The sequence below is a fragment of the Lacerta agilis genome, chromosome Z (genome assembly GCF_009819535.1).
Source record: "Lacerta agilis isolate rLacAgi1 chromosome Z, rLacAgi1.pri, whole genome shotgun sequence".
Classification (NCBI taxonomy): Eukaryota; Metazoa; Chordata; class Lepidosauria; order Squamata; family Lacertidae; genus Lacerta; species Lacerta agilis.
The window spans coordinates 27,681,676-27,697,872 of NC_046331.1; the positions used below are offsets into that span (position 1 = coordinate 27,681,676).

The 16,197-nt window shown below is 42.1% G+C and overlaps 1 protein-coding gene across 1 annotated transcript in view; it reads left to right on the forward strand.

Annotated features, from left to right (window-relative positions):
- LOC117040145 (connector enhancer of kinase suppressor of ras 2-like) overlaps nt 1-16,197 on the forward strand; it is a 290,274-nt gene that overhangs the window by 217,114 nt on the left and 56,963 nt on the right. Inside the window, exon 14 of the mRNA XM_033137731.1 lies at nt 14,088-14,122. Coding sequence (XP_032993622.1) covers nt 14,088-14,122 — 35 coding nt within the window. The remainder of the gene's footprint in view (nt 1-14,087; nt 14,123-16,197) is intronic.

A 16,197-nucleotide genomic window follows, 5' to 3' on the forward strand; every position in this document is an offset into this window, starting at 1 on the left:
ACCTGTTGAGTAGACAGCTGAGCCCATGACGCTTGTGATACTTATTTTTCCCTTATTCCTGCCCAGCGCTGCCTGGGAGCTTTTAAAAATCAAAATATGTAATTTTTAAATGGGCTGTGTAATTTGTGAGTTTGGACCTATTGCACCCAAAATCAGGTGAAGTCACACCAAATTCACATATTGGTCTACCATTTGTTTCAAAATGGCAACTGGTGTCCAAACATCAGGGAAAATTGATGCCTCCACCTTAGAAAACTTGCATGCTGAGTTTGCTGAAGATACCTTGAGAGGAAGCCAAACCTATAGAGGACAAACAGGCAAACCGACAAACTACTTTCCAAAATGCACAGTAGATATATTTATTTCATTCTGTCCCAAGGAGGCCCCTCTTCCACTGTATCCTCAGAGCAACCCTGTGAGTTGGGTTGGGCTGATTAAGTGATTGGCCAAAGGCTAATGGGATTCATGGCTGAGTGGGGATTTGAATCTGGGTCTTTCCCATGTTTAGTCTGATGCTCTGACCATGCTGTCTCTACAGAATTTCATGTCGCCTAATCTTTGTTTACTGTACCTTGGGTTCCATTTATCATTAAAAACGTAAGATAATAATCTTATTTATTGCACTCTCTCTAACAGCTAATATCCCTTAACTCCATAATGAAAATTAAAGGGTTCTTGAAGTACAAAATGCATTTTTATGTTATGAAGGCAGTGATTCCTTCATTGCAGAGTAAAAAAGCAAAACCACCACCACCCCAACCCCACCCCACCTTCTTAAGCACTGCTGAAATCTCAAGAGCATCTGTTAAACACTTTCAGAGAGTATAGCTTTCCTGCAAAAGCTGCTAATTTGACCAGCCAAGGGGTGGGTTTCTTTTTTCTAAACAATGGTGCAGATGGACATTTGTCCATCATTCTAATGCATGCTCCCAATCTTGCACAGGAAGGGCATCCTCAGAGATGGCAGGGTATAATTCACTTCCTGTACTTAGATTAATTGTAAGCAAGAAAGTTTCCAGTTAAGGCCAGCTGTGCTGGGAGCATTACAGTGCAATCCTGTATTTTTGCATCGCAGTAAAACCTGGCACATGTCTCTTCAGTAAGCATGTAGAGGATTGCACCCTCTGTCTGCCTGTCTGTCTGTCATCTATCTTCTTGCCCACTCTTTAGCCCAAAAGGCTCACAGAACAGCTTGCAAAAATTTGCAATGCCTGCCCTTCAAGCAGGGGCAGGGAACCTGTGGCTCTTCATGTGTTTCTCCAGCTGGCATAGTCAATAGCCAATGGTTTAACAATGAATTCCTCTTCCCAGGGGACTCTGGGAATTACAGCTCTGTGGGGGAAACGGGGCATCCTAACAATTCTCAGCATGCTCAACAAACTATAGTTCTCAGGATTCTTTGGAGAAAGACAAGACTGTTTAAAGCGGTATGATACTGCTTTAAATGTGCAGTGTGGATGGGGCCTTAGAATGCATTCTCAGAAAGGCTGTCTTTATAGTTAAGGAACAATTTCTGCAATGAAAATAGGGATATCCCATTCCATAACGATAATTTTACTATTTATACCCCACACATCTTACTGGGTAGCTGTCAACATATATAAAAACATAATAAAACATTAAACATTATTTTAAGAAATTGCCTTCAGACAATTGCCTTCAGAGATTGCGTTCAGACAGCTTGGGGGTCAGATAACTTCACACCATCCAACATTTCTCCAATGAAAATAGGGACATCCTAAGGAAAAGTGGGACATTCCGGGATCAAATCAGAAACTGGGACAGCTTCTCTAAATCAGGGACACCCCTGGAAAATAGGGACACCTGGAGGGTCTGACAATGAATGTGTGTTCAGTGACCCTGAGTATACATTCTTGCTTATTTGTTTTATGTGTTAAACTGACTAAGCTTCTGAATATAACAAGTTTCTTGCTGGATCAGACCAAGGTTGGCCGAGACCAGTAATAGGTGGTTCACCAGAAAATGTCATATAGCCCGGCAGGACACCGTGGTATTATCTCCGGTGGCATATGTGTACTTTTCTTGCTCTTCTTCGTCCTCCGTTATTGATCACATTAATGAATTTCATTTGATTCTGACGAAGATAATATGTCAGTCTATTTTTGGATGACTGGGTTTTGTTCATAAGCTACTGGAATATTAAATTTTGAACAGAATGTAGGCCCATATATTACGGCTGTAATATGACCTGAAATGTATGTGATTGAATTTTAAGATTTGATAGAGCTGTACTCAGACGCAGCAAGAGAAAGAATTTAGTCTCTGGTTTAGTTTTGGGGGAAGAAAGGGAATGATCGTAGCCTTCCTCTGTGCTCTTGTTGAAATGGGTGTGCACAGTTGCTGTGCAGTGAGCTTCAGACCTGGACAAAGAACTTGTATTCACACCTTTTTCTTCTATCCCTTTATGCCGTCCCCACCCTTGCTGGCCAACTCACATACAACTTTAGGACTGGGATTGGGAACCTATGGTCCTTCAATTATTTTTCACTTCTCACCTTTTCTGACCTGGGGCCAGGTCATACTAGCTGGGGCCACGTTTACAGTAGTCCTTCTCCTTTGTTTGCAGACCCAATAGGAAATTCTAAAAAAATAAACTGCTTCATCATTGGACACAGGGAGTGGAGAGAGTTAAACCACCCAAATGGGACACATTTGTCAATGTCTAAAATTAATAACGTGAGAATGGAGAGGCCGGTGAGAAGAACATCGTTTAGCCTCTAAATATGAATAAATTATAGGCCAGCGACAGAATGAGGCTCCTCTATTCAAAGACTGTTTTACTGGAATGGTTTTGCTTCCAGTCCACCATCATTCAGAAGAATATCAGGGTGCTTCATTCATATTTTAATATTGTACTGTTATAAAAAGTTACAGTATTTATGGCTTAAGTTTTCATTGTGACCTTTGAAAAGAAACAAGCACATACATACTGAAGCGGGCTCTACAGCACAAAAGCTGATGCCACAAAAAACATGTAAGACATTTAGGACCCCCAAACTACTGAATAGGGATGTCAGAGAATTCCATCTGAAACGGAAATGGGAGTTGAAATTCCAAAACTGATTATTGGTTTCATGTCTGGAATGTAAATCATTCCAACAAATACAATTGGTATTTTGCTACTTTCAGTCTGCAAATGATGCATAATTGATTACTCTTTCTTTCCATTTGCATTGCATTTTCTTTGCATTGAACTGAATGGGATGGGGCAATATAGTGACAATGTAGCTTATGTAATTTACATATTTTTGCAATTAATAAATAACATAAATATTGTCACTGTGAATAATGACACAAATAATGCCGTTTTGGGTGCAAGATGAACTCTAGTAGGACAGAAACAGTGCTGCGTGTGATGGATGCAGGGCAGAATAGAGAAAGATGTCTTCTTACATCCCTACTACTGAATGGGCAGTGAGCATGCTCAGTGGGCATGAAATGATGGCTAATAGCTGTGTGGGTGGAAGGTGGGAATGGAATGAAGTGGCTGGAATCCTGGAAAGCAGGCTCTCACAATGGAGTATTTTCTTGCAGGGCTCACTTGGTCGTGTTTCTTTTTTCGTCCTTTTCCTAAAATGAAAGCTTTGCCCTAGAATTTAATATTCGTAGCCAGCTTACACCTTGTCAGCGAGCATTAGTGTAACCACTCGAGACAGTCAAATCTTTTCTCTTCCTTGGGCAAGGATGTGTTATCGATGTTGTGGAAGCATTTATATTCCTGGTCGGCAACTAGTTTTGCTGGAGACTGCTTGAAGAAAAGGCTTGTGTGGCTATGTTATGCTCTGGTTTGTTTACATACTGCTTTTTGGCCCCAAGCCCCAAAGTGAGGAATAGTGTATTAACACAAAATGAAGATACAACAGAAGTACAGTAAAGAAAAAACCCAGCACTCACTAATCACACTGGATATGCATTTGTGAGTTGCATTTGTGATCCCACCACTGATGAGGCTTTCTAGCATTCTACCTCTCTCTTAAAGTTGGGTTAACTCACATCTCTCACACACATGCAATCCTTCCTGACTCCTCCAACCTCTCACCTGTGAGCAAGCCCATTCACAACCAATCACCCACAGAGAATGCTCTCAGCCTTGTCACACTCCAGAAGAGCAGCCACAGGGGCTGGTTCACTAGTGGTCACCCGCCACACCCAAATAATAGGCTCTGCTCCTGGAAACCAAGTAGAGCTGTGGCAAAGTTCATGCTTTTCACAGGCAGGATGACCTGACCAGATCTTCTGGTTCCTCCAAGAGAAGCAAGATGGACAAGGAATGTTTGATCTGATGCAGAATACTCTGTTTTGGTTGTTTGCACATAGGCTATGCATTCACCCTTTCACCATAGAAGCAGCTTTGAGAGAAACCAGGTTGATTTACATATCTTCACCACCCTGCTGCTTCAACCTCTCACCTAGGAGTAAGCTCATCCATAATCACACACCCCTCGTGCACCAAGGCCACACACACCCCCCTCCTCTCTGTGTACTGCTGCCTAGAGCCCTATGCCAACTCCGCTGCTCATTCACATCTCTCATGTCCCTATTGGGCTGCCAAACTGCCAGATAACACTACTTGGGTGGATGAATGTGGTCCATTGTAAGGGGCTCTGTCCAGTTGCTGACCCCTAATTTATTCGGAGCTTAGGATTTTATTTACAGCATGACCACCCTTGATAGTGAAACTTGAGCCTGGATCAGATCCTGAGATCCCTTTGTTCTGTTGGGGACAGGATTCATTTTTTTGACAAAGAAAATATAAAACAACTAAATGTGCAAATTTTATAAACTGGCAAGAACTGTATGTTGACACTTTTTTTTTTTGTATTGCCCCCATGATTTCTTACCTTGTACTCCCTGGTTTGAGTTGACAACTGCCTAGAACAGCCCAGTAGAAAGCTGGGATAAAAAAGAGAAACTTAATAACAAGAAGGCAACAGAGCGGTGTTCTCATCAATTGACTTCAAGGTTGGATTCATGCAATGCACTCTTTGTGGAGCTTCCCTTGCCCTTGGTGTGAAAGTTGCAGTTAGACCCTCTCAGCATGTAACACCTTTGCTCAAGAGATCTGCACTGGTTGCTCATTTGCTGGGCCAAGTTCAATATGTTACTGTTGGTATATAAATCCCACAAAGACTTTTGACTGGTTAATTTGCAGGATCGCCTTAGCCTACAAATGCCAACTCAACTGCTTTGTTCTGCAGAAGTGGCCCTGTTACAGGTGCCACATAATACTCATTCCACAGTTCTAAGAGATTGATCTTTTAGTCTGACAGACTTTGGTGCTGCCTGCCTATTGATACCAGCCAGGTGCTTGCTTAAAACATTTATGTTTAGGCAAGCCTACCCGTACCCAAACATGTAGAAGTTGCATGAGTTTTATCCCTTTTTAGCTATTGTTGATTTCAGTCATCTTTTGGTTGTTTTAAATTCCTGGTTTTATTGTTAATTTCACTGTTTTATTTTATGTTTTTCTTATACTTTTCTTACAACCAAGTGGTCACTACATTTTGTTAAATAAAAGGAAAAATATTGTCCATGTTACCCTCCCATCAACAGGCAGCATTCTCTAGCCATTAACCAAACCTAGTTCTCATTGGGCTGTTGTTTTTGAGGGAGGTAAGGGATTCTTCCTTTGCATTTTGTTTCCAAAGATTTTATGTATTTCTGCAAACCTCAGGTTTCCCTCAAAGTTGGTTAACATATCTTTTTTTGTGCATGGGGTTGTACTTCTTTGGTTACACAAGCAACTATCAGAAATAGCAGCCTGCTGGGCAGAAAAGGAGAGGTAGAGTGGGCGCACCCACATTTTGCTGCAGTCTTGCCCATCACTGACTTTGGCTTTACCCATAGTCAGCATGTACCCATGACAGATTACCTGAAAAGTGTGTGCCATCAACAGAAATCATTTGGCCCACCCTTGCGGTTCAGCATCAAAACATGGTCTTTGCAGCATTTCTGCAATGATGCCAGCTTTATGTTGATTGCACTATTTTAATTATGCTTATATTTCTATGAACTGCACTGACTTCCCACAATCATTTATACCATAGTCTGGTGCCAGAGTTGAAGCAATAGATTTCTCCACAGGAGGTTGTTGCAAGTGTTGTTGTATGCAAGCAGAATTAAAAAGCATGTATATCAAAGGTGTCAGTTCCCAAGCAAAGATTACCCATGTCCTTTGATCCCTAGGCAGTTTTCGAATCACACAGGCAGCACACCTCAGGGAGGTGGTTGGGAGGGGAGAGAGAGAGAGAGAGAGAGAGAGAGAGAGAGAGAGAGACCTTGGTGGATTTTGTGTTGATTCACATGCAAAATGATCAAGAGTCCTGGCTTGAACTCAGAAACCCTATTGAATGTTAAGCTAGAAGATAATGACATGACCTGTAACGTTTGTGTGATAACACCCTGCTGATGAGAAACATATTCCAGACACATTTCTGCTCTGCAGAGGAGACTGGACATTTGCCTCTGTCCTCTTAGCTGTATTAGAGACATGACAAGGGGAATAATTAAGAAAAATGGAGGCTGGTACAGCCACAGCAGAATCACTCCCAGGAGAAATCCTTCAACCCTTCCAAGGTAAAGCAGCAAAGTTGGAAGATTAATGATGCTGGTCGGCACCTAGATAGAGTACCACAAATTCTTACATGGAGCACCCATAGTATTGAACAAGCATCTTTCTTGATGATGATGGGTTGCAGTGCCTGTCAGGAATATTCAAACCATTCCTGGTTGCATGAATTGCTGTGTGTGTGTGTGTGTGTGTGTGTGTGTGTAAGAGAGAGGGAGCTGGTAGTTAGCTATTCAAAATTGTTTTTAATGATGAAAGCGTAAATGGGTGCAGACCTGACATTGAAAATGGCAACATTCAGAAAGCAGTGGGAGAATATTTCAAACACTCTATCACTGACCTAAATGAACTTCAAAAGGAGAATTCGCTACAGAATTAGCCAGTTGGGGTGTATCACTTAAATTTGGTTCTATTCATTTAGGACTCAATAAACACCAAGGTTTTGTAATAGCACTATGGGTGTGAAAATTAGGACAGCAAAGCTCAATAGATTGTGCTGGTGAATAAGAAGCCAGGGTTGCCCCCCACTCCCCCGTCAAATAAGGCAAAAATCCATTCTCCCATAACATTAGAAAGCATTTCCTTGACACATTTTCTTCCCAGGAAGCCAATGGATTTTAAAAGCAGAGGTTAGCTTTGAAAGTTTCAACATGTCAGGAGTCTCATAGGCAGCAAATTGATGTGAGTGAAATTGGACAAGTGATCGTTCATGCCATAGTTTCAGAGAACAAGATGAGAAAAAGCTGTTGATTCATTTGTTAGATAAGGAAAAAGGGGGGCAGTTGGCAGGTTAAACTGATCACACAACAATCTGAGTAATGAATACAAAGTGAATCTTTTTTGTGTATTTTCTGTAGGACATGGATGGGGAAACTGTGGCCCTCCAAATGTTGTTCGGCTACAAGATCCCCATCCGTGCTGTATGTCGGGCCTAGGCTGGAAGCCTCCAGCTGGTGCAAAACGTGGTGGCTAATTGGTGGGGTCATACTACCAGCATATCGCTCCAGTACTTAACCAGTTGCAATAGTTGTCCATATGCTTCTGGGCCAAGTTCAGACCCCTTGGTTTAATATGCACATCCCTTGATAATATGGGTGCAGGAATTCAAATAGAATCACAGGATTGTAGAGTGGGAAGGTACCCCAGGTATCTAGTCCAACCCCCTGCAATGCAGAACTTTCAACTAGGTCCTGCATGGCAGATGGCCTTCCAACCTCTGCTTAAAAACTTCCAAGGAAGGAGAGTCCACTATCTAGAGTCTGTTCCACTGTTGAACAGCTCTCACTGAACTGCAGATGGCATCTTCTTAGGGAAGTATCTTTGAGCCCTGGATCCTCTTGGACAGGAACTCCCTGTTCTAGTTGAGCTTTGCTTGAGCAGCAAGGTCTTCTTGAGCTCTGGTGTGTGCCTGTATTCTTGATTAGCCTTCAGTGTTGACTAGGGGTGAGGGAGAAATTAAAGTAAGTCCAAAAGCCACATCAGGGGAGTGCAACCCCATCCAGATTACTCCATCTCCTAGACATAAGAACTTAAGGTGCATAATACCTCTGTCTTTCCAGGATTCAGCTTCCCTTTTTTTAAAAAAAAGAAAGAAATCCATATATTGCTTTTTCTTTTTTTGGGGGGGGGGGGTAAAACATTGCTGAGTATATTATCTGAACCAGATAGGGTTTCTCTCCCCACCCCTTCCCTTTTCTTTTCACAGTGAAATTGCTATGAGGCAGCAGTGGATAATCCTATTTGATCAGATTGCAATGTCTGACTGTCAGAGTTTCATGGAAATCCCTTCTCATCGTTACAAAAGTAATCTGATCTAATATGCGTGCATTTACAATCCCGCAGTTATCTTTGAGATTGAGATGAAAATGCAGAGTGCTGGTTAAATTTTCTCCCTGTTTTCCCAAGGATCCAGATTGGTTTGCAAAGCCTGCTGCAGAGCTGCCTCTTTCGCCCTCTCTGCTTTAAACTGCTAATCTCATAGGGGTGTCATCACTGGAAGGTGGGAGGGGGGACTCTCAGAAGCAAGCACCTCTTCTTCATTACGCAATCCTTGAAGTCACCTCTGCCCCCAATTTCCCCTCACTCAAGGCTCTGAATTTTACCTTGTGGGAGGCATTCAACAAGGATTTCCACTTGCACCACAGTCTGTACACATCTAGGGTTGGGCAAGGCCCTAGAAGTCCCTAGTCTTTGGGGTGTCTTGCCTGGGCCCATGATAACTGCTCAAGCATGCTCTGATCCCTGCCTCCCTCAACCTTTGGTTCTCCTCCTTTCCAACTCCCAGACCATAAGCCCGGGAGAGGGGTAAAGGTGCAAAGTCCAGTGTGCGCATAAACACTCACTTGGCGGTCTGAAGGCCTTCACACCAGAGGTCGCTTAAAGCAGGTGTGTCTGCTTGGGAGGAGGGAGATATCCCAGAAGACTCGGCTATAAACAATGACCCAGCAGATGACCAGGGAGTTGAGTAGGAGGTCAGGAGGTGGGAAGCCACTGGCTCTTGGGCCGATCTTGGACCACCAAGGGGTCCATTTCCACTTCCCCCAAACACACCTATTTGCCAGTCAGCTATCATCACTTTATGATGAGTGGAGTAGGTTGGATTCAATTTGGCACTGGCTATGTCTGGCAGTTATCCACAGAAGCAGGATTTTAACCCCTCACTCATCACAAGGTGGCCCACCAGGCCAAAATGTTCCACATCTGTTCCTGCTCAAAGTTATAGTCCAAACTGAAACCATAGTTTGGGTTCTAAATTGTGGTTTTCACAATCTGGTTTTGCAAGATGCACTGTATGGAGATTAAACGTATCAATGCCTGGCCTAAAGAATGCAACCTGTTACTCAGCCAGGAATACCACATGGGATGAGACCTTCAAAGCTGCTTGAATCCAGAGAGGTGCTCTTACTAATTATCTTCTATGCATCTATTTTCACCCTCAGCTTGCTAAACACTTTAGCAGAGGCTGTTCGATTTGTATAGACATTTTGACTGTCTCTCCGGCAGATGCCTCCAAATTAATACAGCTTGTGAATTGCAAATTAATGGCTGCAATACATGAAGTGCTCTGTGTCGTCAGCCCATTAATATGATATCAGGAGGTAATGTCAAAAAATGATTATAATTAAGGGCCTTGGTGTAGAAATCTTGAAGGACGGTGGTGCTTGCCATCCTTGGATTCAGCAGCACTACTTGAGTGATGAAGTACTCCTCAAGCTAAGTGGGGTTTTCTGTGTCAACCCTTCATTAATTAAATATCAATTTCATAGATTTTGTTAAATAACATATTAGTAATCAGGCTAAATTGATATTTATCACCACTACAACATAGCTTCCATTGCAGAGTAATTAAATCTGATGACCAGTATCAGATGTGAACCCCCCCCCTTCCTTTTAACTTTTGTGTGTGCTAAAAAAAGAGGTGAAATACTTAAAAATGTCAGTCATAAACAAACACAAACCTGCTGGTTTCAAGGTGCAAAACTGAGATCCTCGTCATTTCAAGTCCACCGCTACTACCACCACCTTCTGGAGTCCATTTCACAGTCAAACAGCTCTTGCTATCAGAAACATTCTTCCTAACATTCAGTCAGAATCAAACCCTGTTGTTTTCAAGACACAATGTTGAAACCCAAATACAGCCCCATTGGTGTACGAGGTTGGATTGCATATAACCTATGGTGTCTTGTGTTAGGATCGCACAAAGGTGGAAAGCATTGGGAAATTTCATAAGTATAAAGAGCATTGTTCTATGTGGCATAAATGTGGATTTATGTAAGAAAGAAATGTTTTAAGTTGGAGTGCTCTTCATCAAGATGTCCTACTCCATCATTCCCCCTCCTGGCTGCAGTATTGGGGGAGTGTGCCAAGAAGGTGGCAGATGGATCCAGTCTCCATGGAGCACAGCACAGCCATTGAAGTTATTAAAGTTATTGAATCTCTGGTGCCTAGCATTAATAACCCATTGTACCAGCAAACTAATCCCACCCTGAATTAAAATTGAACAACAATTTGAACGAGTGTATGTTGGCTCAGAACAAGACAAGCTTCTTGCCCAGAGCTGTTGTGCTACCAAAAAGAAAGAAAGACTTTGGTTAACCCCTATGATACAAGCTATTTTCAAGAAGAGCTTGTTTGAGCATTTGTGGTGCAATCATCTTTTATCTCTTTAGTTTCACTTCTTGGAGTGTCCCAGAGAGGAGTCTCTGCTGACTCGTTTGTTCAGCAGCAGGAATCATATCTAGTTTTCAAAAAGAAAAAAGGTAGTGGAATTGAAACTGTGGTCTTCGCAACCCATGATATTCAGTGGGTCATCACCCAACCTGTTGTGAAATGGGGGCCTGGTACTTCCACATGAACAAGCCTAAGAGGTGGTGATTGTGTAGAAGAGCAAGGAAGAATAGGGAAATGGGAAGAAATACAATTGATGAAATGTTTAAAACAAGGTTAAATCTAGCCCTTAAAAAATTGTGTTTTAGATATATATTCTAAATATTATCAATCCCGAAAGGATTCAGATCCCAATTTTGTATTTATTGACTATAGCTGTGATCACCCTTTTTTATACATTCATAAATCTTTGGATAAACCTAATAAATAAGGAAAGCTGGGGAACATTTGTGGCAAGTCCAGTGGCATATTCTATTTCTAGCATGGCTGTGAGTAATGGCAATGTAAATGTCTTGTGAATGGTGCTATTGAAATGGCGAATGGACCAACTGATGTGTGGTTGAATTGTGAGTTAAGTAAACTTTTAAAATAATAATTATCTTTAGATATAAAAGCATTCCTGGATGTTAATATTCGGAGAGCTTTTAATTCATTGCATGTTGTTAATGCTTTTGTATTTTTGCAGTACAAATGGTATGTCATTGTATCTGGAGAGGGGTGTGTGTGCGCGCGTGTTTGTGTGCACCTACTGAGAAGATCCATTAAAAAGCAACCGTACCAAAAGGAATTACCATGAAAATGAGAAATATTTAGAAAGGGGGCCAAATTTTGTCCTCGCTCAGGGTGCCATATTACCAAAGTCTGCCCCTGACTTTCTGCATTCTGAGCATGTGCTCTGTTGCTGACTGCCGAGCGGCATGAAATAAAAAAGGGAATGTGATGTTGATGTTTACACGATTTTACATTCAGGCAATAAACATATCTAATATACTTTGTGGCGGGGGGGGGGGGAGCTTGCTTACAATCTGTTTTGCTTGCCGCTCTTAAACGGAACCCACATGAATATTTGAAACCCTGCCTTTCCTCAGTACTGTAAGCTCAAAGTGGTTAACCATTTGTCTCATGCTACAGGGGCACTAAACTTCTACTTGCTAGTGGTGTAGTAGCACATTTTGAGGGCCAGGGGCCCTGGCAGTCCTGCAGCAAAGAACCCAATGAGAGTCCAAAAAACCGAGACACCTGTACTGATCCGTTATTATTTTATATACACACACGTGTACACATCAAAGAGCAGTGGTACATAGAACAATATTCAAGTTTCTTAGAAACTGCATAACTTCTATTCTGTGCGTCATTTCCTGGTTACAGAGGTTCGACTTGTAAAACACACTGAGCTTTTAACAAAAGATATTCAGACAGCAGAAATGCAGCTTTTAGCTTATAAATGGGAATGCCAGCAATCTTGTGAAAAAGTCACTATATAAACTGTGAGTATGAAGGAGGAACTCCATGGGGGGGGGGGAAGGAAAGATGTATTGATCCTCTGCTTGATTATTTGCCTCCTTCTCTGCCTTACTGTGCACTGGTTTTTCTCATTGCAAAATTGAAAGCCTCAATTAGCACTTTGTTCACTTGCCAGAGCAAGGAGAATCCATAAGCTATCTGGTGCTCCAGCAGATGGCAACCCAGAGCTCAGCTCCCCCGCCACTGCATTACGGCAGGGAAGACATCAGAAGTTCCCTTGTATAATTCCAGAAATATTTCTAGGATTGTGCACAATGCTTCTCAGCCATATGCCCCACTCAGCATTAACTAACTGCAACAGCTATTACACACGAGAATCTTGCGATACTGAAAACATATCTTGGGGCGGGGGAACAAAGCGCCTTACCATTCACTGTTGTGACTGCTAACGGCTGACTTGCAAAAGTCCCAGGGTGCAGTTTTAAAATGGTTCACACATTTCGCCAGTGTTTGCAAATAGACAAATGGTATGACAATTTTTAGAGCATGTCTGCCTGGGCTTTCAAGCTGTTTGACTGGCTTCAAAATCTATATCATTTTCCTGCATGCTTAACTTTGAAAGGGGCAGGGGAAAACATTTTCCCAATTTGAAAAACAAACAAACAAACACCCCACAATTTTTACATTGTCTGTGGACACCTAAAATGTTTTACAAATAGTTTTCCTCCCAGAAGACTCCCTCTGACACAGTTTCCTCTGCTTACCCTCTCCAAAGCTGGCTACTCTAGCTTCCTCTAGCAAGGGAGACTGGTGCATGGAAGCAATCACATATGGCCGATACAGATGTAAACTTGCACCTGAGTATACATACACATTCACATTGCAGTGTTCATACAGGCCACATGGTTGGGTGCATTCCTTGAGTCGATGGGGACACACATCCACATCTAGGGTTCTGTGAATGTTCACTACTCAGTTTTTTAGCCTTCTCCTAATTAGTCCCTTCCCAAAGCAATGAGAATGATCCTGAACATACCGTGACACCAAAAGCATCTCAGGTAGTGTTTGGACAAGATCACAGACAGACAACCAGGTGGCAGACAAAAGCCAGTTTTAGGGCCAAAGTAGACAAGATGTGTGTGTGTATAATTAATAATAAGAATAAGAATAAGAATAAGAATAAGAATAGGAGGGGCTGTGGGAAGAAGAGGGCCAGATTCATAGTCATAGAGTTGGAAGGGACCACGAGGATCATCTAGTCAAACCCCCTGCTATGCAGGAATCTTTTGCCTAAGGTGGGGCTTGAACCCGCAACACTGAGATTAAGAATCTCTTTTAGACCAAAATTGTGGTACTGGAGAGGTTAATCCTTCTCCATAGTGCCATTTCCCTGACAAGAAATGCTCCCCAACTCCTGGGGTTATAATCTGCAGTGTGTGCGCGTGCGTGCGCGTGCACACACACGCACACACACCCAGTATGTGTATCTACTAAAAACTGTAAGAGAGCCTGTGTACAGATCACCTTAGCTTGACCTTTTGCTGAATTTATTGAAAATTACTTATACCAGATTAAAAACGAAAATGAAATGGCCCCAAAAGCATTTCCATTACATCTCTGGTTTTTCTACATTGTGCGGTCAGTATTTCATTTTTCATGTAAAATCATTGTTCAGAGTGAGTGCAACTTTTCAGCTTCCTTCCTGTTAGAACGGCCATGGTGGTGGTTTTGGGTTTGTTCTGCTTCCTTGTTTTCTTGGAGATAATGTAACTTTGATCATGCTCGGAAACTCTTTCTTTCTTCTCAGTTAACCTGAAATGCTAAACGTCACTCTCTTCTTCTTCTTTTCTCCTCTTCCTTTCTGCAGAGAGCAGGAGAGGCAGTCGGGGGTGATTCTGAAAGGTAACTATTCTTTGCCTTCTTACTACTCAAATTGTAATTAGAGAGTTGCTGCCCTAACTAAGCTTTGAAAATATGCTTGTGATTTTCAGTTCCTTGCGAACTTTGCACTTTGTAAAAGGTAGCCCTGCATAGTTTGTCAAATAGCATGTAGCCAATCATGAACAGCATTAAAAAAAAAAAAAAACTCTCTGAAGTAGGCCATTAAAGATTACAGGAGAAAGAGATGGACACTGGAGATAGACCATTTTTAGTCTTCTTCTTCTTCTTCTTCTTCTTCTTCTTCTTCTTCTTCTTCTTCTTCTTCATAATTTAATATAATGGATTTTTAACATGGAGCAATTTCCCATTCATTTATTCTGATCTTTGCATCACATCTGATATTTTTTAAAATAAAAAATACAGTTTTATCAAATGCTAGTCTATGCAAAATACTCTCATTGAAAATAATGGACATGACTTACATAGCTCCATTAGTTTCAGTGGGTTTGCCCTGAGTGTAACTTAGTTGGATGCATCCCTTAATGTTTTCAAATATGTTTACAACATGGGATGTGCCAGCTACATGTTTGAACGTTTTTTCATTCCTTGTTTTAACGTCCAGTGACGAACCATTTGCTTCCTCCCCCCCCCCTTTCTGACTATTTTTGCTTGCTTTTAACAAGATCTGCAACTGGTCGTGATGTAAATGCATTTAAGGTTTTAAAAGTATTTCACAAACAGACCTAGGGGCTGTTTCCCTCGAGTTGCTGTGGTGGTCGCTGGACTGTTAGGCTTTAAAGCAGAGCTTGGCATATTCATAAAGGTTAAGGCTGTCAACGGCTACTAGTCATAATGGTTGTGTACTGCCTCCAGCATCAGAAGCAGTCTACCTCTGAATACCGGTTGCTGGGAATCACAAGCACTTAGGATCCTGGTGGGCCACTGGGAGCAAAGAATGTCCCATTGGTCTGACCCAATAAGGGTTTTCTTGTGTTCTTATGGGAGGCTGGCCACTTCCCATAAGTCTTTTTTTTAATAAAATTTGGATCAGGGTTTGGTTTTTTTTACTGCTCCTGAGAGACAAGAAAGCCTGTGGTCCAATATTATTTTGGCACTAATCCTGGGCTAGTATCCAGAATCTTTTAATTGAGGGAGAAAAGGGGCGAAATCTCATATATGACACGGAAACAGAAAAAAGCTTCATTGATAAAGGGCGATGCTTAGTATTCATTTTGTGAATCTCTTTGAAGTACTTTACGTATATAATCTTAATAAACATTACAAAAGCCCTGCATAGTAAGTCCATAGATGCCAGAAGTGGTGGGGGGAGAGCTAAAAACTAAAGAAGGAAGAGGGCTCTTATGCTCAAATCCTGCTTGCGAGCGTCCAGTCTGGCACTGTGAAAAAATAAGATGCTGGACTGGATGGGCCATTGGCCTGATCCAGCAGGCTCTTCTTACATCCTTATGTTCTTATGTTAAGATTGACTCATGCCATCAAAGGATACATAATGGAGCTGATATTTGGCCCATGGATATCTATCTAATAACCTGTAACTTAAAGTGAATGTAACAGGTCAAGGGGCTTTTAAAGAAGTGTAGAGTTAGCAAGGTCAGGGGTAGCCAGCATTTATGGGCAGCTGCCAAGGCCCACAGCTTGTTGTATACACAGAAGGTGTATTCGTCTTCACTGATTTTATTTATTTCCTATTCTATTTATACCCCACCTTTTCTCTCCAAAGAGCTCAAAGTGGCTTACATGGTTCTCCCCCTCACAACAACCCTGTAAGCCTCACAACAACCCTGTGAAGTAAGTTAAACTGGGAGTTGGTGATCATCCAGTGAGCTTCATGGCTGAGAGGGGGGTTTGAACCCTGGTATCCCAGGTCCTAGCCCAACACTCCAACCACTATGCCACACTGGCTTGCCTTACGCTTCTGGGTCGTGGCACAGATTTGGTCCAGCAGGAGAAGGGAAGCAAATGGACTGAAATGACGGTGGTGAAGAGGTGGGTTTACCTAGGGAGGAGAGCCCATAAAGGCATCTTGGTGAAGCTATACACTGACACACACCTCTGTAGCAGGAATGGGGAATGCT